The sequence below is a fragment of the Perca flavescens genome, chromosome 12 (assembly GCF_004354835.1).
Source record: "Perca flavescens isolate YP-PL-M2 chromosome 12, PFLA_1.0, whole genome shotgun sequence".
Lineage (NCBI taxonomy): Eukaryota > Metazoa > Chordata > Actinopteri > Perciformes > Percidae > Perca > Perca flavescens.
In genome coordinates, this window is record NC_041342.1 from 23,469,999 (window position 1) to 23,494,933 (window position 24,935).

The 24,935-nt window shown below is 42.5% G+C and overlaps 1 protein-coding gene across 2 annotated transcripts in view; it reads left to right on the forward strand.

Annotated features, from left to right (window-relative positions):
- The first annotated feature begins 1,540 nt into the window (after positions 1–1,540).
- The window catches only part of dab1b (DAB adaptor protein 1b), a 44,873-nt gene continuing 21,478 nt past the window's right edge, over positions 1,541–24,935 (forward strand). Inside the window, exons 1-3 of one of the 2 annotated variants that reach the window (XM_028593370.1) lie at positions 1,541–1,619; positions 16,944–17,561; positions 24,403–24,542. In XM_028593370.1, the coding sequence (XP_028449171.1) occupies positions 17,492–17,561; positions 24,403–24,542 (210 nt within the window). In that variant the 5' untranslated portion in view covers positions 1,541–1,619; positions 16,944–17,491. Of the gene's footprint in view, positions 1,620–16,943; positions 17,562–19,817; positions 19,889–24,402; positions 24,543–24,935 lie in introns of those variants that run through there. The other variant, XM_028593371.1, reaches the window with a different exon arrangement.

Below are 24,935 nucleotides of genomic sequence, written 5' to 3' on the forward strand. Positions count from 1 at the left end.
CAGTGTGTGTGTGTGTGTGTTGTATACACAACTGTACACACACACACACACACAAACAGCTCTTGTCCGGCAGTGGGGGATGGAGGACCCCAACACTGTTGTTTTCATTTGTAATCTGAGGGATGGAGTGAGGCCAGCAATGCATCAATCACACTTGCAGCTGCAACACAACAACAAAAATTAGAAAGAAAAACTTTTTTTTAACGTGACCTCCTTTTACACCAAAGCATGAATCAAATATGACTGACATATTTTTGTAATGTAGAGACTGTAGAGAGCTTTAAAAACAAGAATGTTGACATGTAAGTTGCAACAAAAAAATGTATCATGCTTACTTTTATCTGCCGGAATGTCCCAGACAGTCTCGTGCACGCCCCGACACATGAGTCACCCCCCTCCTACTGGGTGCTGTCTCTTTGAGAAGCTTGTTGTTGCGCTGTTAGGACCCCCGACTGTTCCCCCATAATGCACCAGCACTTCTGCATGGCACCCCGTGGGGGCCAGTCTGAAGCCACTGGTTGAGGCTGCAGCCATTCACAAAGGTCAAGGCTGTAATACAGTAGGTACTGTGTGAGGGGGGAGCTTGACCTGGATGTAGTAGCCCCCCTCTAGGTGGGGGGTCATTATGCCCCCACGTGCCTTGTAACAGGGATTGAAGCTGGCTCGCTCCCCTACACCTTTAACCCCAGGCTGGAGGGGGGAAATTGAAATCAATACGGCCTATGATGAGGCGACTGGAGTGGGACGGGGGTGAGGGAAAAGAGAGAATGGGGGAGAGAGCGTTGGCTTGACGGATGGCTGGTTAAGGGGGGGGGGGGGGCGATCAATTACCCTGATGGATTGCTTTTTGGGGATTTCAGAAAGGAGACGGTTCTCTGCTCCTTTAAGACCTATTGTCCACTGAAGGAGAAGGAATGGACAGGAGACTGGTCCACTGCAGTTTGCATAACATCCTGCAAGGCTGGAATATCAGTCACTTACATCTTTGTTGTAGTGAGAAGTGGCAACTGGTCCCTCCTCCTCATCCCAAGCCTTTATTTTTCAAAAATGTTTAATCTCCCCCACCCTCCCCCAACCATCTCCCTCCACACATTCTCCCTCTAACGGATCCCCTCTCTCTACATTATTCTCTGTGCATTTTAATTTTTTTTTTCTGTCACCGGGGGCCCAGTTTCCCCGCCCACTCTCCTCATTTTCGCCTCTAGAATAGTGGAGCCAAGAAATAGTTAATCTCTCCGGTGGCTGCTATGATTGGCCGCTGTATGCAGCCCTCAGCCTCCTTGAATGAGAAACAGGGGTAACCAGGCAACTTCAGAGCTGGAGAGAAGGGAGAGAGAGAAAAGAGCATAGAGCTTTACGGGATCTTAGAATTGTGGAAGAATTTTGAACATGTAAAAAAGCGAGGCAATGTGATTTCACCTTGTGTGTCCGGGAAATGGAATTAACAAATGGATTTTCTTAAACACGCTCTCTCCTCTCTCTCTCTCTCTCTCTCTCTCTCTCTCTCTCTCGCTCTCTCTCTCATTGGGGGGAAAAATAGAGCGCTCAAATGAAGGGGACACAGATCTGGATTAAAACGCATAAATGGGACACTCCAGAGAAGCATCCGCTAGGAAAAGGTGAGTATGCATCTCAGTTCTGAGCTTCTCTATTAACGTGAGTGTTTAAAACTGTGAAACTACAGAGCTGTTTAAGGATGCGAGGCAGCTCCGCGTCATGTCAAGATTTATGGATAGGATGGGTTGTCCGCTGAATGGAAATGGGTTGCGGAACAGTCCGCTGTGGATGACTGAGAAACAGTCGCATAGGTGATAAAAATGAAAGAAATGAGATCAGAAATGAGCTCGCGAGGAAGATCATCGATGGTGCTTGGTAGATTTGAATGTGGAGTCCTTTAAAGCGCAAACGCCGGTCGCCTGTCAAATAACCCGCTGTCCCATATGGAATTGCGCACAAATTAGAAATGGACATCTTGTTTTGAAATGATCTCGATTCATGACTTCCATACTTAGGCCTAGGTTATGTTGCTTCATAAGATGTCAAGTATCAGGAGAAGCTGTGCCCCCCTCCCTCCACTAATATTCAAATGAAGAGATGTCCTGCTGCAACAGCAGTAAGTCATCTTCCAACGACTGCGTGTTAACCGGCTCTGATGCTGATTGAGTGAATGATGACGCATATGTTGATAAATGTATTGATCGCTGCACAGGAAGAAATAGAAAATGCTCAGCGGGCTGCATTCGGGGATGAGTACCTGTGGAGGGATGGTTGGATGGGAGCGCGCAGCGCAGCGCACCGGTCTGACCGGCTGCGCCTGAGCCGGAGTCTGCCTGAAATCAGTGCATATACTGTAGGCCTGTAGAAGAGTGAGTCCTCCGGTCTTCATTCACGTTCATTGATCATTGTTGGTGGTGGTGTGTGTGTGTGTGTGTGTGTGTGTGTGTGTGTGTGTGTGTTAGGGGTGGGGGGGGGGGGGGACGTCTAAAATGCGTCAGGGCGTGCAGTTGCGCCCACATTTGGATTTTCCCGATGAGCGATGGATGGATATTAACCAATGATTTTCTCTTTTTTGCATAGAATACAGTTGGATTAATCTTTTTACAGTCTGTTATGATTTTTGGTTCTATATGTAACCATGTTGGCGTTATGAAACTACAAGGAGCCAATCAGAACTGCAGCTATATATAAGTATTCATAATTATGACTAATTTTATCCTATTTCAGTCTTGTTTTCTTAGTAAATATGAGAAATAAGAGTCATGCTTTGCGAAATACTTGTAAGATTAATCTTGGACCATTAAGTAATCTTCATGAGGGGCTACTAGTGGAGTGTTTAGCCCATAGAAATAGAGTGAGTGTAATACATTTCATTTCTATGGTTTAACAGGAGGGCAAAGAAGTGATAGTCCCCCCCCTACTTTCACTTTCATCTATATATTTATGGCTATTTAAGACCACTCTTGCAGGACACGGCCCCCCCCTCATATTATTTAAGTATCTATTTATGTTTTTAGCTCTTTGATTTTAGGTTGTTGTGTTGTAATTGTTTGAGCTTGTATTGCAAGACAAATTTCTGTGTACACGGACAATAAAGTGCTTATTGTCTGAATCTCAATGATTCTCAAACCCCCTTGGGTAAAGCTGAAAATATGCCAACATGACCAGTTCAAATAGACCATATGTCTGTCATGACGTTCTGTGTTTTCTGCTTGAGTGCTCATGTAAGAGCAGGCCTAGATGGAAAATGGCATTGACTATTGCTGTGGAAAAGCAGTAAAACATAAAGCTGCTGGGTGAAATAATGTGGTTCGCTTATCTTGTTGGCTCAAATGACCAAAAGTCGTGTTTATGTTGGGGCTCGGCACGATGTAAGCAAAGGTCGGCGTTAGCGTTTTGACATTGGTGCCAAAGTTCATCGGCGACTTCTGCCAATCGACCAAACTGCCTCTAGTAATCTCCTTACAGAGGATGTTCTGCAACAGATCCTAAGCTGCACTCACTGGCTCGATTGTGGGACACGTGTTCACACAAACACGCACATACACACATACAGTACAGTTTCCAGTTGTCATCTCAAGACAGTTCTTTGCATCCCAGTGTGAGTTGTGGGGCTTAAGATGGAGCTGAACAAAACACTAGAGAGCATTAACTTCTCCAGTAAGAGCTTCTTTGTTGGGTCTCCCAGTGGAATCAAGACACTTAATTTAGCTCCTGACAGCAAACGCAGCGAGTGGATATGTGAGCTATATCTTATCCGATTATGACCATAGTGCCTTTTCCCCTTTTGCAATTATTGTAAAATGGTGAAAGTGGTGTGGTTATTTATTTTTCATGTTATCTCAGCACAATTACAACAAAGCCGGGACACATTTTGTGCTGGTTGTTGTTTTGCACTCCTGAAATCCGTTGGGTTGTCTCGCCCATTTGCCTTAGCGTTACCTCTTGCCTTTTGTCTCGCTGAAAAGCCTGTGTGTGTTATCACATTAGTTTTTTCTCTTCATATTGCAGTGGCATTACCTCAACTTGAACTCCCTTAAGATTTCCCAAGTGCTCCAAGATAATGCATCTAACAAACACGGGTTGCGCTGACATCAATGTAGCGTTTCACCATTAGACACACGATTGCCAGAGTGGCCTACATTTTTCATAAAAGTAGCTTTAATGAGCTCGCATGATTGTGTCTGAGTTCTCATTTTGCTGGTGGCCTTATCACATCAGGTCTACTCATCATTAATGAAGACTTGGCCCCTGGCCGAGGCAGGTCAGAGGTGATCTCTGTTGCCTCAGTTGAACCAAAGGGGAAGATTGCTCAGATAGCGGTGCATGTGGGATGTTTGATGATGAACGTGCTCCATTGGGAGTGTAATCTACATGACAGGTGCATATGAAGTTGAGAGTGCAACGGGAGGGTGCTGACAACCATGTGTCAGAAGCAATGACTCAAACTACAAGCTGTAAAAGTAGAAGACAAAGTAACTCAGATCTCCCCCATGAGAAGTTTAAAGAAATAGTTTGACATTTTGGGAAATACTTTTATTTGCTTTCTTCCCAAGAGTTAGATAATAAGAGCCTTACAAAAACAGTTTGCTGTTTTATGGTGGTTATGTGCCGGATTATTTCTTGGCTACTTCCTGGAGTCTCTGCTGGTTGCCTTGTAACTTGTCCTGGCCAATAAATAATCTGGCACATAACCTCGTAAAACAGTCGGTTTTTAGACTTTAGTTTTTGATAAGATTAAACAAATGAGATATAAAGTGTTAATCAGTGAGCTTTAGAGGTGCTGCTAGGCAGATTTTGTTACCTTTTGAAGAGAGCCGGGCTAGGTGTTTTCCCCTGTTTCCAGATTTATGCTAAGCTAACCATCCGTTTGCTCCAGCTCCATATTTAGCGCAACATCGTGACAGTGGTATTAATGTTCTCCTATAACTCTCAGCAATAAAGTGAATATCTCCCAACATATATTTTCTCCAGGAGAATCATCCTGCGAGGAATAAAGGAGTTTAGCGTGGACAGACCTCACACAGAGCAATGTAATGAAAACAGTGCTCACTTATTACTCTCTCTCTCTCACTGACTGTACAACATGTTTAAATGAGCATTTCCTTTCCAATATGTTTGGGCTGGACCTGTTTCAGTAATAAAATTGGAAAGAGGCCCACACTTTTAAAACTGAATAGAGCCCCTACAGATGAGACGATATTATCTTATACATTAAACTAACTTTTTTTCCCACATTACAGTATAATCAGGCTGTAAATCGCAACTCTATTTCCGTTCATATCTGGCTATGAATTCATCACATTATTTCCCATATCCATTTAGACATGCAAGTAAAATGGGACCATTCTATTTACAAAAGCATCAAACCCAATCAAGGTAAACTTCAGTTATTAGTATTAAATGATATGTTGAAATGAGAACAAACAATGAGAAAAGTGTAAGTTATCTGAGGAATTATAATAATTATTGCTATAGGCAGTCAAAGCTTAATGAATGTTTTCATCAATTCATATGCCCTTTAGTCAATTGCAGATATATATGTAAATTCTGCAAAAACAGCAGTCAGGCACCACTGACTACAAGTGTTTTCCCCTATTGCACTGACCCTATTGAGCTTACAATGAGGCTGCGACCCCACCACTATAGAGAGTGTTACTGGAATCAAATGGGCCAGTGAATTGCCAGCCCATCACACAATTATTTCCATTGTGTGGAGCCTGGTAGCTAGTAATCCTTGTGCCTTGACCTGTAACATCTGGTGATGGAGTGAAGTGTTCAGTGGGAAGCCGGCAGTGTCGGCCTGCCTCCCATGTTCAACCGGAGCAGCCGTCACTGCCCACTTCACTTCCAGAGGACTGGGCATCTTCAATGCATCAATGACACCAGCCATCACAAGGGACATGTAGCATGCCAAACCAGTGATTCATTAGGACTCAATTAGCTGGGAGGCATGGGGCGCCCCGCCATATGCCTCACGGTTCTGCGGCAATCTGTACCCACTCCCTACTACTGTACTCTCAACTGTCTTTGGCACTGTACAGTCTGTACATGTGTGTTTTGCATCAGTGCTGTACAGTACCAGCACAGGGTGGCAGTCTTCTCCTTTTCACAGAGCTGTCTTCTTTGTACTATTAAAACAAGTCAGTGGTGGAGATTTAGCAGCTCTGTCTCTAGCCACCCAGCTTCCAAAGTGGAAATGAGTCACAATGACCTTCAGCTCAACTCATGTTGCGCCAATTGGCTCCGTATGAAATGTTCATCCATCTACTGAAGTATGAGGCTGTGGAGCTCCAGATACTGTAAATCTTAGGAGGTAAGAAAGCCCCCGCTCAATATCGACTTCGCCTCGCTTGCCAAGAGGCGGCGTGTGCTGCCGACAAGATCTATCCGCCCTCAAATCTAGTTTGTCTTCTTATCTGTGCCAAGGTAAAGGACCCCCTTACCCCATCTTCTGGGCCCCCACCACCTAATCAAACTCTTCCACAACCCAAAATGAATGAAATTAGATTAGAGCAGAGAGCAGTCTCAAAGAGAAGAAGGGCAATTAACACGCCAAGCTCCAGATATGTGATGTGATATGATGTGGCATATACGCTCTGCCCATATGTGTAAACTGGCATATGATATGGATGTGGTAATGGACATTTACACATTTCTTTAAAGGTCAATATTGCTCATTTTCTATCAAGAACTTTGAAGAACATAAATAAAACTTAAATGACATACCTCCAACCTGTATTATCGCTATAGCTATCTACCAAAAACTAACAGGTCAAGTGCATTTGTATAGTCCATAATAGGATGGCTTGGCTGGTCATCCCAATTCCTATTTGAGTGGATAAATGTAATGTCTATCTGCCACGAGTGCAGGATGAGTCATCAAAAACATTGAACCGTTAAACAGGAATCTAAAAGGAAAAACAAAAAATCACATATGTGTCATGTACAGAGATAATTAACGCAGGGACATAGGATAAAAACCTACATGAAACTGAAGCTAAAGAAACTAATTCTGAAACTAAGAATGATAATTATTTTAGCAACTTTTCAAAGCAATCTACAATTTACTTTTATTTTACTTTTTATATATTAATATTGAATTTAAAAATATATATATATATATATATATATATATATATATATATATATATATATATATATTACTGCAAAAATGCTGGATGCCTCTATAATTTAATTATGGCCAGGGAGATATCTCATATCAGCTGATGACAACATGCCTGGCAGACAATCATTGAATTCTTAATATCTGCCTGATACATTATGTAAAGGCCTGATATCCATGGCCTATATTTGACTAAATATATATATTAACCTAGGATTGGTTCATGTTTATATTTTGCCAATAGCAGCAAAAACTACAGAAGTCATAAAGCAAACGATCAACCAAAAAAAGCTGTTTTTCAATTTGGGTCAGTTTCAATTCAATGTGAGTTGTTTTGAGGGTGTGACTTCAAGAAAGGAAAAAAAAAAGCAAAGCATGTTTTTGCAAATTAAAAGCGTAACTTTTCAATAATGCCAGGAGCACGAGAGGAGCCAAAGAAAGGAAATTGAGTCAAGTTGGAGCAGCTCTGCCCCAGTTGTAGGCACGTGAGCCACCCAACTGCACTCCTCCAGCGTTTTCACCGCATTACCCAGAAATGCTACATTTGTGTGACCCAATTTGTCAGCCTCTCCTCCCCATTCATCTGCTCTCACAGATGCACTACAGGAGGCTCCATAAGCAGCAGAGCATTCATCACCTTGGAGTAGTGAGGTCCTTCCGGTTTCATCCCGTCAGCCCCTTCTACAACCCTATTCCCCACAGGCGGGACAGCGGCTCCATATGTGGCTGATGATTATAATAGTGTGGCGGGCTGGCTGCAGCAGGCACTACAGTAGCTGAGATGCATTTGTGCGTGCACTATGTGTTTGTGTTCTATAAAATATGTAATCAAATATAAGCTTAGCAGGGTTTTTCTTCCACTGACAGTCCATTTAAATATTGTATCTGCCACATCTCCTTACTGCAGTGCTTTTTCAAACCCCTGGAGGTAATTGAGATGTTTAGTTCAGCCTAGAGGAGCTATCAGACTCAATTCTCATGTGATTTCATATCGCCTGATTCATGTTTTTCTTATTGAGCACAGCGCATTCCCCCTGTTTGGATCATTTACAGTTGTGAGTGATCAAACATTAAATGACATCAAAAGTTTCTTTAATGAAACTTTTAAAAGAGGTGTTGATTTAATTTCACGGTCATTTTGGAGGCTGACGACAGTCTTTGTGGTGTTTCTGAATATTTAGTCTCCAGTTATTGATCCAAAAGAAAGAAAGTCCTGACGGAGTAATGCAAAACAATTTAACAGTACCACACACCGTAACCTCCAAAATAACTATACAGTTGAATCAACACCTCATAAACTTTATGGCGGTAGGATTTATTGCAGGACTGCATTGTATTATATTAGACATCCTTTGTGTACCATATAAACTGGCAACTGAGCGTATAATAAATTGGATTAAGCCAGTAGGTTGTCTGTTGGCATCACTTTCATGTGGCCAACATGGAACATGAAGGTGAAAGGAAGCAGAACAGTCCATTATCTTTGACTATTTAATGCATCTTCCAGTTAGTTTAGTAGCATTTGCTGAAATCCAAACAACATCTTCTGGATACTCACACCTAAAGTCATCTCACCTGTCTCCTAAACATGACGTTCATATACTTCTAATTGCACACAGCAGATACATTTTGAGAGAAAATGCATGACACCATTTTGTTTAATAAACATAATAAGGAAACATTTACAACACGTTTTAATGACTGCATTTACCAAATCAGATCTGTAATAAGTCTGAAAAATATTCATGAACTGCGTTAAGTTAAGGGAAATATTGTGAAAGTAGTTAAATATTGAATTAATTTGCAGCACAAGACACCATGGCCTTTCTCTAACCTTGACCAAAGTGCTTTAGTTTGCTAACGCAACTTGTGTGCGCTACAAAACCATGACACTTCCTTTGGAAAAACGTTGCCACTGAACATAATCCAGGCAGCCCTCATAACGTATTCAACAAAACAAATTAGTAAATGTAATTTCTAGGAGATAGACCTGCTCATCCACTCGCTGATAATTTTTGTTAATTAGGAGAGCAGCAACACCTGTTAAATACGACTTGTCTAGAAAAATAAATCAAACAGAAGAAATAATAATGCCTGAGCAGGACTAGATTAACCTGTTAGGGGGAGCCCGCGGCAAAAATAAGCTCCTGTTGAGCATTTCACTTTTGTTCAGGAATATTCACCATAAGCACAATAAAAACTGAAATAATGAAGTCCATAAAACTAGATTTCTCCCTGTTATTTCAGTTTATATTATTGTACATTGTCACACTGTGAACCTGGATCCTTCAGGTCCCCTGAAGGTCTGGGGCCCTGCTGCAGTTGCTTGCTTTGACCGAAAATCCTGCCATATGAGTTATGAGTCATAACCAACTCTAAAGGGAGCTGACCCTATTAGATTGACCTTAATGGAAAAAAAAAATTGTACATTTCTAGATATGGTTTGCTAATGCATCATTATTATCCTTCATTTGTTCATATTATTATTAGCTAAAGGGTGGCAGAAGACCATATTTAACTCAGTGCCAATCAACTGCTGACATTGGATTTTTTTCAAAATGTCTGCCCAGGCTGAGTAATTGCAGTTGCTCTAATTTGTAACTTTGTACCTTTTTTTTTTAATTAAACGGAAATCTCTGTTGTAGTGATGCCTGCAGGGAAGAAATTCTGTAGTTTGGATGTGAAGCTGCGCAAGGCGACAAGCATCTGGCACAGCAACAGCGGTCAGCATGACGTCTTTTGAACGAGACCCTTTAGATCGCTTCTCATCAGAGCGTCACAGTTGGAGGCTACCCTTATGTTTTGCTCTAATCAGCCATCCACAGTCATATTCAAAAGGCTTCACTCAGGCTTGTACCGGGCCTATGCTCTGAGTTTATACAAAACAACAGGAGCGACTGAGGAAGCAGCGCCTCAGAGAGACAACAGTGACACTGCTTGTGTGTGTACGCGATCTGTGCGAGATCTTGACCTTGCGATGCCATTGCAATGAGAGGCAGTCAAATATTTCACTTATCATTAGCAGCATGATTAGTTGCCAATGGGCTGTGCCTGGCACGGTTTAATCCTCCGAGTCTCAGGAGTGCGATAACATATGAGATGACAACAGTTTCACACCCGGTTTCACGCCTCCCGTGGTTCCATACGTCGCAGCAGCCTAATCACTCATGAGAGATTAATGAGAGACGTTGAGGTGTGGTGGGAGATTCACTAATTACACCCGCACATACTGTGTTGTAGTCAGGGGAATATAGAGTTTGTGTGTGTGTGTGTGTGTGTGTGTGTGTGTGTGTCTGAGCTTCTTTTAAAGTACAGTGTTACGAGCTACCTGTTACTTCGCATTGGGAGAAGTTGAGCTTCAACAAAGGTGCCCTCAAGAGAAAAGAAGAAAGTACGTTGTGGATATGATGATGTCTACAGTACAGCTGCAAAACCAAAATCACATCACAGCAAAATACCTCTAATTGGGAGGTTAACAAGAGTTGCAGTTTAATTTATTTGGAGAATTTTTTTTTTTTTTATATCTGTGCTTTGTAGAGCTCCTACAGCTGCCTGTAAGAAATTAGTAGAGTCATGAAAGTATACCAAATTAACCCATCTGCGTTATCACAGCAAGAAGCGTTACACGTGCTAACTCTCCTTTGTTTTAAACGTCAGTCACTCCTATATTTATTCAAATCCAAACCAACTGTGGAGTTTTCATAGGGGAAGAAAAGATAGATGGGGGATTATATTTCCTTTAGGATTTGGTAGAGACCCAAACAGCTAAAAGAAGTTTTTCTCAATATTTACTAAATTGCAAATTTGAAATTATGGCAAACAAGTATGTTGACCAAAGTCCTGTTTATCAAACACCCAGCCAATTGCTACTTACTCTACAGTTTACTGTCGGTGAGTAAATGAGCCGGGCACTGGTGGCAGCTTTATGCAACTCAAGGGGAAGCTGAAATAAAATATAAATCTGGGGAGATAAAAAACTCAAAAGCCCCTCCCCTGCTCTACTAAAAGCCTACCCTACCTTTATCAAAAGGAAAAAATACATACCCCTTCAATTTTTTCAAATCCCATCTCTAATCATTTTACAGTCCCTTAGTAGGCTCAGAATGACAACAGCAATTAGGAGCTAGAATCTAAAGTTTGACTTTCGTTAGTCCAAAATATGTCACTCTACTTATTCATTTACATTAAGTGAAACTACTCCTCAACATTATGTCTGTGAGGCATGTCACATCATGACAACATCAATAAGAGAGTGTGACAATAAGTAGAAAAACAAAAAGGTTCCTGTTTTGAAGTGGCTGTCCAGTGCTTTTCTTCAGCTTCATTAATGCGGTCTCCCAGACTGCAGGTAATGTTTTTGTGCTCAGCGGTTTTGATCACAGCAACTTTTATCTCAGCTACACTGGATCTCTGTTGTGTTTGATAGTCATATTGTCTTTCCACAGTGCTGCTAAATCCCATTTGTGTCTTTTGAAACATGAATACAGTCAGGACAACAAACACAAAAACACAAAAACAGTTATTCACAGTCGAGTTTCATAAAGAGGCTGCTTGTGTATCTTAATTATATCCATGACCCGTGCGCAATTAAAGAGGACACCTTTTGGCTATTTATTTAGTTCAAATGGAACACAGAGGGAGGGGAAAAAACCCTAATTGTCTCATTAATTACTCTCTGCATGAAATAATGACCAAACCAAGGTGTCCACAGTTCTTTTGTAACTCACAAAAGAAGGCAGGGGGTGGGGGTGGCAGCAAAATACAACATGCTTCACCCTCTTTTCACAAATAGGCATTATGTTGGAAGAGAGGGAGACAAAGAAAAAGAGGGCAGGGGAGAACAGGGGTGGGAGGGAGAGAAATAAAGAGAAAATGAAAGAGTGAAAAAAAAAAGGCTGTGGAGATTAAAAATGATAAATACAGAGCAAATCGCAAAGAGAGACAGAAGGAGAAAAGATTGGCTGTGAGGTAACATGGTGTTTGTCCAGGCCTTCTGGAGCCTGCCCAGCTCTCTCTCCCACTGAACGTGGTAAATAGCCTGTTACACACTGTTCAGACACTGAGACACAGCACAACAACAAACCAAATCAACAGTGAATTAAAGACTCCTCGGGGAAGCCACTGAGTAACATCAGAGGAGGTGTTTTGGAGAGACACATCAACCAATTAACTGTTCTGAGAGGAGTCCAGGAGTCTCACGCCAGCTACGTTTCCAGACCCCGCTGTATGCGGTGGGTGGAATTCGATGAATAAATAGAGGAAATGTATCTTGTTTTCATGCTATTGTTTACTGTCCCAATAGGGAGCTAGTGACACTTTATTAGCCTGAATATGTCTGTTATAGAGACAGAAGCAGCCTAAGAAATGCAAACTTTCAAAATGAACCCCATTAATATTTGCATCTTGAGACCTCTGCTGTGCAAGCGCAAGTGTATTTGTTCATTTATGTCATGTCTCAGACTTAAAGAGTCACTCACTCATACACGCACGCACGCACGCACATACACGCACGCACACACACACATCATCTCCTCGTTCTTCTTCCTTCTAAATTGGGCACAGTAATCGTGCAGCCGAGCTGGTAAAAAGGATAATGCAGGGGCACTTCTGAGGGCAGTTCCTCACTGTGTAGCTGTGCCCGGCCATGTTGGAGCCACGCCTAACTGGGTGCACAGCTCCAAGGCCTGGACTGACATAAATCTGCGAAGCAAAGCAACTGTGTGGCAACACGTATTTAGTTTACCAGCTGTAGCCGTTGAACCCGAAGCGATGAGACCTCTCTTTTCCTCAGAAAGTAAATGCCCAAACAGAATTTTTTTTAATGTATTCTCCCCCCCCCTCCGCTCGCACCCACGCACACTTGACTGTTCCATCGTCAGAGGCCCTCCATCTTGTCAGAATGAGGTGAACTAATGGGCCGTGGCTGAACAGCCTGAGCTCAGAGGCTATCAGTTCCCCCTGGAAGGCCAGGAAGGCAGAGGAGGAGGAGAAGAAGAAGAAAGGAGAGGTCTTCTTTGGCTGCAATATACAGTATCAGCTTTCCCACGGATAAATCCTTGCAGAAACCAAAAGGAATGGTCGAGTTTATAATACCATGTCAATACAGAGTAGATGTCCCCGTTTCTTCTGCTTCCACTTTATGTAAATTTTATTCAGATCTTTGCTAGCTAAACTAAAGCTTGGTAATTTATACTCAATGCCATGGAATTTGGTACATTTATGTCCTCTTCAGGATGAATTCGAGTCACTACGTAGTACGTTGTAATACTTTAGTTTAACAGGATTTGGTCTTAAACCAGTGACATTACCATTAGTCTCAGCTGCACTTTGTGTTGAATGCTAAATAGCAAATGTTAGCATGCTAACACTTTAAAAATAAGATGGTGAACTTGGTAAACATTATACCTGCTTACAGCAACATCAGTATGTTAGCATTGTCAACATGCTCAGGTTAGCATGTTCATGTTAGCATTTAATTCAAAGCACCGCTGTACCTCACAGAGCTGCCAGCATGGTAGACCCTCAGTCTTGTTACTGACATATTTTCTTACATGACTTTATGTAAGATGATTAACCCACTAATTGATATAGTCAGAATGATAGATTGCAGCGTTACCCCCAAAGATCCATGTCAGTTAACCACTCGCTAGTCAGGAGTCTAATTAGTCCAAAAAAGCAAATTTTCTTAGATTCAAGGGCTATTGGACACAACCTTATTGTTGATTGTGAGAGCTGATGTAGAATAGAATAAAATGTCCGGCCCTGGAAAAATAAACACAACAGTACAGATTAAAGGCTTTAGGTATAGAGAGGATATAGCAGTAGTTGCCATAGGTGACACAAAGTAACACAGCAGGGCTATTCAGAGGAGCTTTGCTCGGCCAGGTTGTGACAGTTGTGTCCCACTCCATAAGCCGGGGGGCATTTTGTAACAAAGATGACCAGCGCGAGGTGCCAAAGCCGGTCTGTCGAACAAACGTTCCTCAAGCCCCAGGCCATGCCAGCCTTGGCTAGGAAGAGACGGAGATGGTCCGGGGGACAGGGGCCTCCCCGCTCCTCAGCAGTCACATGCAAACTGGAGAGCACCGACTGTGCCTTCCGCCGGGACCATAGTGAATGGAGGTGTAATTGGCCATAGCCAGTGATAGATGGCTGTTCAACCTTTGTTACTCATCGGTGGCAGGATGCAGGGAGGCTTGTCTCACAATATGAGGTTGATTGTGCAGTCTATTAAACACCGGTCTCAGGAGGAATTGTGACTTACAAGAATGCTGGAGCTTAAAAAGAATCTCAAGAATGATCTGATTTCAAAATCAACACACAGTGATTGCCCATTATAGTTCTGAGACGGTAAACATGACTGATCACACTTAATTAATCACTTTCATCCATAGAGGCAACTAGGAAGATAGAACTCAATATACTTGTTGTAAATTACAACCCTTTGTCTCTCTGCAACATAAATCTAGATTATAGTTTTATTTCATTGCAACCCAATTATCATATCAAGCAAATTCCCAACTGTATGAATGTGCATTAATTACATAATTTTGAAGAACTGAAAGCAAATACTCCACTCTATAGATTATTTTTAATTATGAAGCAAATTTACAATGTGACTGGTAGAGTGTACATCAACTCGCTGTTTGTAGGCATCTTTCTGATAAAAAGTTCAAAACAACAAAGAAAGAATGTTTTTTTTCTATACTGAAAAAGATTCAGATTACATCTCATCCCAATACACGGAAGCTGCATGACAAGATATATGTACCTGCATGTTGCCCAGAGGGTCTGTATCACCTTTTGTTAAGGTATATCCTGAAAACTCAATGGCTTGCATGATTGATATGCTGAATGTTAAGGAAGAGATAGTTGCCATACATCACATCGCATGCCTGTTTTTGTTCAATAATGCGATTACGCAGTAAAGAGTCTGACGCAAGCAGGAAACAAACATCTCAAGAGGTGATTTGTGAAATGCAGGCAGACAGAGACAAAGACAGCGCCGGGTTGATGGAAGGAAATAAAGAAATGCAAGCAGAAATGAAACAGACTTCCCTCAAGGAAGTTTTCCTTTACACTTGAGAGAGGTAGTACTAAAATGAACAAATTAATAAATAAAGGGTGGCTTTTGTCAAGGGCTTTTGACATCCGTAACAGTTCAGAGTAGCTAGAGAAACCAGTGATGCTCGTTAACTCTGACCCAAATCATAAGAGACACTGGGAGCTGTTAAAACACAGAGCAGATTGGGGAGTCTGGGTGACCTAGATAGCATTGGTTTTGACAAGCAGCCGTACATCACATTAAATCGCTCTTCCGTCTAATACAATGAGGCATATCTCCGTCGTTGGTAATGAAAATTACATTCTGATATGGTTCTTTGTGACATGGAAAATACCTCTCCCATCACTGGCACTCAAAGGCTCTGTCTGAGACATACTTATGGGAAGATTGCCCCTTCGCCTGGACCTGGGTGACATTATCTAACTCTTAAGCACACATGAGTGATGACACAAGAGCTAGCCAGCCATGCACAAGGAGAACCGGTGGTGATGAGGCTACAGCAATGACCTGTTGTTAAAGCTTTAGTGCGTAACTTTTTAATATTAATGAACGTCCGTTACACTCAAGCCATTGCCAAATGAGTTGCTACAAAGCTAATTAAGACTAGATCCGCTCCACACAACTCTCTCTGTATTTCTCAGTATGGCTATGTTCAGAAGATTGTGTTGTCCGGCGTTCCCAGGTTTTGAGATATCTGTCGCTGAGATTTTTGCCACCACCACAATACAGTGGAGGTGAATGGATATCCATGTTTTACATTTAAAAAAATTCAACAGCATCTCTATCCAGTTACTGTGGATAATCCACAAGCCTCACTGTGATATAACCTATGAAGTGCTTTCTTAGGGACTATTGTTTGATAGAAAGTAGTTCCAGTGAAAAGTGCTCACATTGAGGTCTGTGGATTATCCAGATTTAAGGGGGACACTGTTTCTGGAGCATTGTCTCAACCTGGGCAAAAAAGAACAAACATGAGAAGATATGCTTCATGCAATTTGGGTGACCCTTTAACAAGTCATCTTTTTTGTCAGTTCCAGGAAGAATATCAAAATAAAATGACTTTACATTCAAAATGACAGATCACAGTCACATTCTCACCACTCACACAGACTCACAATGTCAAACAGGATAATGTGTGCCCGGTGCTCGATGTGCAGCAGCTCTTTTCAGGCTGGGGTAGGCTGAAGGCCTTCTTTCTCCAACAATGGCCCATCACCATGCCAACAGAAGCGGTGCCAGCCGCGGTGCCAGCTTGGCACGGACCCCGTGTTAGCAGTAGATGATTCAAGGGCATTAAAGCACAATGTGGGGGTTCCAGTTTATAGACGGCTGTGCCAGAATTTTGAAACAGCCATTCAACGCTCTCTGCTACTTCCCCTCCTCTCGTGCCGTTGGTCGGAGCTGTGAGCATTAACAATCCATCTTCTGAAAATTTGCATTGCATGCACAGAAGCACCAGTTATGCTTTAATGTTCTATATTTACTCACAAGCTGTACATAAAACAAGAGTGTCAAATATTTTGCCACAGGTCTCCTCCAAGGGTGGGCACTGAACAGCATGCATTTGCTGCGCTCTAATTAAGGATTGATGATCCAAAAGAGATAATAACATCTTTGTTGATTTGTTAAATTGGTGCCTGCCATTTCGTTTTTTAAATTAATGTTGTAATGAGTGATCAAGGGGCATATTTATTTTTTATTTTGAACCGCTTCCAGCTTAACATTAACTGTCATCCCTGTCTCCTCACCTTGCAGTGCTCGGAGCAAGTGACTGTGATGGGCTGTCGGACTGCATCTGAAGTACTCTACCAAAGAATAATATCCACTCCTGACCTACTCTGAAGAACAATATTTGATTCGATCAATGTTACAGTCTCCCCCGGAGGGAATTACTCCTGAGTAATAGGTGGACCCTCAGAAAAGAGCAACAGTGGACCATGTGATACTTGACCTTCAAAGAGAGAACTCGGGTAACTCCAGGAGATGTCAAATCTGAGCTGAGGCTGCTCTCGAGAGGAACACCCAGCTCATAATTCAATCATCTTTTCATGTGTTGCTCAGCAATACTGAAACATCATGGGCCATCAGTGACAGAGCGTAGTTATCAATGCTGGATCTTCATTTATTGAGGAGTACCGGACATCTCATCATGGATTTGAATGAGATTTTCTTCACCAAAGTGCGACTGTAAGAAAGACTGGAGTGTGGGGGAACTGGACACTGGGGGTTGGGAGGATTAGCTAGTGGGCTGCTAACCCATGGTGGATCTGCTGTGAGCAGGATAAGGGACTCAGCAGTGGAGGATGTCAGCGGAGGCCGAGCTCCAGCCGGGTGTCAAAACCAGCCAGCGAAGGGAGTCCAGGAGGATCAAAGGTACGTGAGATGCTAAAAAACAAACCAATCTAATCTCTGCCACGGTAATGCATTAGTACAACAATTCTGTAATTCTGTAATGTAGCTGCATGTAAAAAAAAAGAAAGTTGTTGAAGAGAAAGTAAACGAAAGCAGCAGAAGCAAGTAGAAAAGGGAATCAGGACAAAATGGAAAAGTGGTAGCTTTCTCATGTTTGGCAGACAGGGAACTTGACTTTAAGTCATGTTTGGATGGAGTTAAATAATGCTGGACTACATGGAGAGAAGCTTCACTTAGTCCAGCCCACCGAGGGTGCCCTGTCTCATCCCAGGTATCCAGATGTAGTAACAGCTCTTCCGTGTAGCCCCAGGGTTTGGTAGCACCATGATTTAGGTGTCATGGAGAGGGTAATTCACACCCTGTCGCCGTGATGAACAGCATAAGTGATGTAATAGGATGAGGCATTCTCACTGGGAGATTGAAATGGGATTGAATTGGCTGAAAGGAGAAAGAAGAGGGGCTAGAATGTTGGTAGAAAGAATGAGATCCATAGGGAGTGGGAAGGAAGTGAGCAAGAAGAGGATGCTTTCTCGTTTGCCCTCCATCTCTCCATCTCTCCATCCTTTTTTTCTCATTTCTCAATCCATGAATAAAGCCACTTCAGCTAGTCCAGTAAATCTGGCTTCTGCGGGCTGGCTGTAACGAGGCCGTAGGGCCAGGTCCTCTGTGGCTGTTTCACTAGCCCTGTCTTGCTCAGATAAATGGCCAGGCTGGAGGAGGGCCCATTGATTTGAGTTAAGTGGAGGGGGGAGAGCAGAGCGCTGGGCTATTATACACGTGGCCATGCGGCTCATCGGAGGAGGCTATCAGCCCCTGACTTTACCATGTTAATCACGTGCTGCGGGGACCATTGTAACAATCAGCAATGATGCTATTTAGATCCATATAAATGGAAATGGGGCAACATAAATGCATGCAGACTGTTAGGCAGAAAGCTAGCGGTGTTTGTGAGAGGGCTGGGGCCAGGTGAAGGACACTGCTTAGGATCATCTTGTTGGCATGTATTTAGATACACCACTGTTTATGCATATGGATTGGAAGCAACCAAAGGAATTTGTGTGATTTAAAGGATAAGGTTGCCATTATTTTATATTTTCAATATTTCCTGTTAAAAAGACCAACACCAACCATAAATCTGTAAATCTGTTTCTATCTGTTGCACTCAAGCCCATTCACTCCATGGGAAGATATACATCTTTTTTTTAAGGGTCATAAATATCTATATTTTAAATGCTAAATTTCCTTAAAGGTGCTCTAAGTGATGTGACGCGTTTTTTAGGCTACAACATTTTTTGTCACTTACAGCAAACATCTCCTCACTATCCGCTAGCTGCCTGTCCCCTGAACACACTGTAAAAAAAACGGTCTCTGAAGACAGCTCAGTCTCCACAAACGTTAGCACGTAGGCTACTTCCACAATGCGTATTCATGACTCAACCAGCTCGTTCTTGTCGGTTAGTGGCTGGAAGACTGTTTGTTGTGGTTCGTGGGCCAGGTTGGCAGGGTTTGTTTTTGTTTGTTGTTGTTTGTGCAGAATGAGCTGGTTTCAGAGACCGCATTTTTTTACAGTGTGTGTTCAGGGGACAGGCAGCAAGCGGATAGTGAGGAGATGTTTGCTGTATATGACGAAAAATGTTGTAGCCTAAAAAACGCGTCACATCACTTAGAGCACCTTTAAACAGCACGGAACTGTAGGTTTTAGCAAACGTTACTCAAACAAGAAGGCTGAAGTTCATTTAACAGTGTTGGGCAAGTAATAAGAAAGAAAAGTGGAGTGGACTGAAGTCTTGTCAACAGGGCAAGGCTAGCTGCTTCTCCAGTCTTAATGCTAATTTAAGCTAGCTAACACTCTCCAGCCTTTAGCTTTATATTTAACACACAAATACAGGAGCAGTCTTCTCGCCAGCCAAGAAAGCTAATTTTACAAAAGTATTTTAAGTGTGTAGTAATAGAAAATGATTGATGATTGATAAATGACACATATGCGAGACATGTTTTTGCCATCCTAGGAAACGCAAATTTGCCTCCGGGGGCTGCTTGCATCGCTCTAAAAGTCCAGTGAAGCCGCAGGGTTTGTATGAACCCTGGAGGGTGTATACCACTGTACCACTGGCTAGCTAGCAACTATAAAATGAAGATACAACACTTAAATAAATAAAAAAAACAAAAAAAACTGTGGAGTTACTGGAAGGCATGTTCCTCATCTTTTGGTGGAGGCTAGCCGCCCACACCTCCAGCCCCTGAGCCAAGCCAACACGTACTTGACCCGTCTCTTCCCAAATAATGTCGTAAGTAGCCTGTTACTGGAATTAGTAACTGTTATGTCATTGTAAACTTTGATCTCTAATGCTATTTGTTAGTGAAACATTTAATTACATTATTGTAATATGTTTCGTATATGTTAAGTACGTTATTGCCCAATTCTGGTTTTTGTTGTCTACACAGATGCTTTTTAGCAGGATACATCTATTGTTGGTTTTTGTCTTTCTATGGAATTTGTTAATAATAAGGACAATCTAGAATATGTCCATGATATTTTCCTTATCATGTCATGGGCATGCTGCTTATTTTGTTTGCTTATTTAGTCATAATTCACTTAAATAACATATTCCAGAGGACAACAGAACATTTAGGGTGATACTGGAAATACTAGCTACATTGTGTTTTGTTTTTGGGATGTCATTCCTTTTTAAAAACTGTTTGGACTAATCTCACAGCAGCAAACTCTGACTGCCATGGTACAGCCAAAGCTCCCATCTATCCATCAACAGAATTGCTTTACATCCGTGGCTTTGCTCTATCTCCATAGCAACTGTTGCTCTCCCACTGTAATCTGTGCGCAAAAATAAGGATTCATTTTTAAAAAGAGAGACCAGGAATAGAGGACAGAAAGACATTGAGAGAGGAGGAGAAGGAGCCAGCAAACACAGAGGAAAGACAGAGGAAGGCAAAGAAAATGAAATCAGCAATCACCTCTCATACTGGATGTATGACATTGGAAAGATTGTAAGAAGCAATACAAATAGTAACCATTTCACCCTATTCAAACACTATTTCCTACATTTGACCAAATAATTTGCTGGTACGCTTATCTGACTGTTAATCCCACTGCTTCACCATAAGTGTGATAACAGCATTATTGTGGAGCCCCTATAGCTAAAGAATGATCTCGCCCATCACCGCCCAGCACACATCAATACCTGTGTGTATCTCTACAGCAATTCAATGGTCTGTCCACTGCATTGACGATGTGCACAATGCCCCTCATTAATTCTGTAACTGCTTTAATGATCATTCAATAAACCAAAACATGCTCCGTTCTTTAATGCCAAAGTTGGTGGAGGAATTTTGACATCAGTGTTGGGTTGGATGAGGGAATGTGTGCTGCTGTAAATGTTTGTAAGTGTGTATCTGTGTGTTTGCTGAGGCTTATGGAAGTTATTTTGTGCACATGGGGGAGGCAGATGGCAGGGACAGATTTGCCTTCCTCAGACATCCATTCTCTTTACTGCTGCTTAAAGGCATCAGCCCCCTGCGCTGATAGGACATACCTAGTGTTTTCATTTTAGGGACGTAACATTTCCTGTGCAGAGTGCACAAAATAATGGTTAACATTGTATATCGCATGTAGGTGAACACATGACTGAGTAGGCATCGCCATACACTCTCATTATAGCTCAATGCATTGCGTGTGTGGCCTTGTTGCAGACAGGGATATTGACAAGAGGAGACAGGCAGACACATATACACACTCAGAAAGGTTCAAAGGTTAAGCTGCCTCGATGCCCAGATCCCCAACAAAAAGTTTAATGTTGCCAAGTCTTTATATCTGGAGGGGCACTTCTGACTCTCCATCTGTTGCCATCTGTCCCTTCACTGTCCCCATTCTAGTGTGGCAAGGAGGAGGATGCAACACTGTGATCAGAGACAAACCCTGAAACAGTACGGAGCACGAGGAACAGTAATTGTTCTCTCCATGGTGCTGGTGCTGGGCCTGTGTGTCAGGTGGGTGATAGTAGCGTTTGATTTGAGGCCCTTGGATGTCCTGGTTGTTAAATCTTTGCTACATTTCTGAAGATTTGTCTAATTATGGCATTTGTTATATCGTTGGAAAAAGTAGGGCAACAGGGAGAAGGATGTGACAATGGTCCAAGGCTGGATTCTGACCTAGGACGCATGCATCTCTCAGACCACCAGGACTCCCAAATGGCAGGCATGTTGTCCCATGTGTAGGATACACTTAGACGCAGACTATGCTTTAGGCAGCCCTCTGTCAGACAAATTATGAGCATCAGGCTTATGGGCCAGAAATATTGTGATGACCATTCAACCTTGGGTAATTGTAAAGCCAGAAAGCCAGAGGAATATGTGTTACCCTCCCTCACACACACCTTCACCTCCTTCTCTCTTCTCCTTTCTTACAGTGTGTAACAACATGAAACAGCATGCCTCGCAGCTCTTTAGTTTTCAAATACAGCACACTCGCTCGCCTCAATCTGAACCCAGAGCACGTATTGTACGAGGTATGCCACTGTGTCAAGACTCTCATTCGGTATGCAAGGCCTACTTTTTCTGAGGATCTGTGCATAAACCTCTAAATCTCTCCTGAAGTGTTATTAGGGGAAATGGCACGCTGTATGTAAAGAAACAAAATGGCACAGAACATCTGGTGAAAGCTCATCTGAGAGAGCTGCACTGAATTGGACCGATCGTGTTTAAAATGCAACTGGAGCAGCATGCATTTTACATTACATTACATTAGTGTATGAGTCAGTAAAATCTGGATGGAATACATAATACTGTATGAATAGGCTCCATTCAGTGTATGAGGGATGGTTTGAATAAGGTACAGCAATCATTACCGTAGGAGTCCGCCCTCACTTGTATCTGTCCTGCAAGCTTTAAGCAACAGCATATACAAAGCAATGTATACTTGTCTTTTTAGTGAGTCTGTCATCAAAGCAGGAATGTTAATTTCTCTACATGGCTTCTGTGTGCATGCGAGGCTGCGTCTGGTTATTGTTTAAAGAGACACAGAGTGGCTGACTGGCTGTATATCACACTCATTATCCTCTGGCTTAGAAACAAGTCTGAAATAAACCCAGATTTGACATTCACTTACTTAGAGACTTTAATGACTATAACCGTTGTCAAGCCCCCCCCCTCCCCTTTAGAGAATTGTGCCCCATTAGTGAGAGGGTGAGAGGGTGTGCATAGCCAAAACAAGTGCATTTATTTTCCCTCCATTTGGGTTTTCTTTGGAAATTCACGGAATATGTTGTATCTTGAGTTGCGATGATGTGAAGATGTGAGGAGGAGGAAATTTGCTTGACACTGTACTTGATCATAAAGGTTTTATTAAATCAAGTTTTCAGCATCAATAACGAGTCCTGCAGAAGTACAAAGCCAATGAACATACTCTGCCTCTTGCTCTAAAAACCATAGCTTATATTGGGTATGTTTAGGTAACATGTTAGATAACATAGGAACATGCAAGTTCACGCCACCGAGTTTAATCATTAAACCACTGCACTGCTACACTTTCTCATGAGGACTAAGCTTATTTGAGCTTTATACAGACTTTAAACTTATAGGGCCAGATACCACAAATGGAAGAAGAAATTCCATTTCTTCTAGTGTAGTTGTAGCATGGATGGCACTACTGTGTGTTTCTGGGTTTGTAATACGGTCTTTCATTGTAGCCTGACAGTCTCTGTTAGGGATATTAAACCTTGTGCTCTTCTTGCACACAGCTTAGCCAGTCATTTCAATGTGCTGTTAACTGATGTACTGTACGGGCTCGTGACCTAGAATTGAGTGAGCAAGGAGCCTGAAAACTGTTTAATTCTCATAGGTGATGGTGACCTTGATTTTGAAATCCTGCTATCTTGTAGTATAAATGTGGCTGTGAGACAGTGTTTTGCGGCTGACAAAAACCCTGCACAGGTTATGAGGGGATGGTTAATACATTGTATACGCACGAGACAGCGCTTGAGGCTCGCACCCTCATAATCAAAACAGTACGATGGCAGAGACACAATGAGAAAGGTGTCAGTGTCAAGGTGGTGTCAGGGCAGCTACAGAGATTGACAGACAGAATAATCAGCAACAGGGATGGGAGGGAGAAGCGACAGGGTGACATTATGAAGCCCGAGGCCAACCAGACACACATTTGGAAATCCCCCCCCCCGTGTCACACCACTATCCCTCCACCCAACATCCATCACCCAGGGAGGGCCTTGTGGATTATGGGTGAGCGCTGGACCGAGATGATTCCTCTCAATAGCAGCAATTCAAGCTGGTTTGTCACCACCAATAGCACCCATGGGAACTGTGGCCGTGGGTGAGGCTTAGGAGTGAGCCCCCCCCGTAACCTTCCACCCAAGCTTTCTGTGTGAATGCCCTGCAATAGATGATGGCAGAGTGTTCTCAATGTTCCAGTTGTTTTCTCATTAAGTCCACCGGCTTTAGCCAACTCCATTTTTAATCTTGAATTCAATTTTCTTTCAATCTTTGCTCGCTGCTGCTAATTTGCAATTCATTTTGCTTTTTTGATTCCATAAATATTTATACCAGATCAGCGCGGACACACACACACACACACACACACACACACACACACACACACACACACACACACACACACACACACACACACACACACACAAGCCTCTGTACCTCAAGCAGGGCATGATACTAAAGTTGTAGGATTCAGTTGAGCTCACATCCTTGTTTCCCGTAATTTCTCGCTTTCATTTTCACTTTCTTATTTCTCGTCCTCTCTCTTTCTCTCCCGCCGCAGGTCAGGACCGCAGTGAGGCGGGGCTTATTAAGCGTTTCCGTGGAGATGGCGTGCGCTACAAGGCCAAGCTGATCGGGATTGATGAGGTGACAGCAGCGCGCGGGGACAAGCTGTGCCAGGACTCCATGATGAAGCTGAAGGTGTGTGTGTCTGTGGGGGACATCATTGAGTCTCTTCACTCATCTCAGTCAGATTTGGAAATGGCATGCTCGGGCATGTCTGTATTGTCTGTTAAATGAGTCATGGGAGCTGTCTTGTCCTGTATGTGACTCACTGAAGCCCCTTAAAGAACTGACCAGACAAACAAAGAAAGTCCAACCATATAATTCTGGAGCTCTTTGTGATGTGGCTACTGTAAGTTTGGTTATATCTTTTGCAAAATGGGAGCAGCTTTGTACTTTATTTTCCCTCTAATAGGCTGCTGTATTTTTAGCATTGCTCAAAGCTCTCCACATTTATTCGCACAGCTTTTTTGACCTTGGAGGCACACTAGCTTCCAATGTTCTATGTTGAGACGCTTAAAGCAGTATATC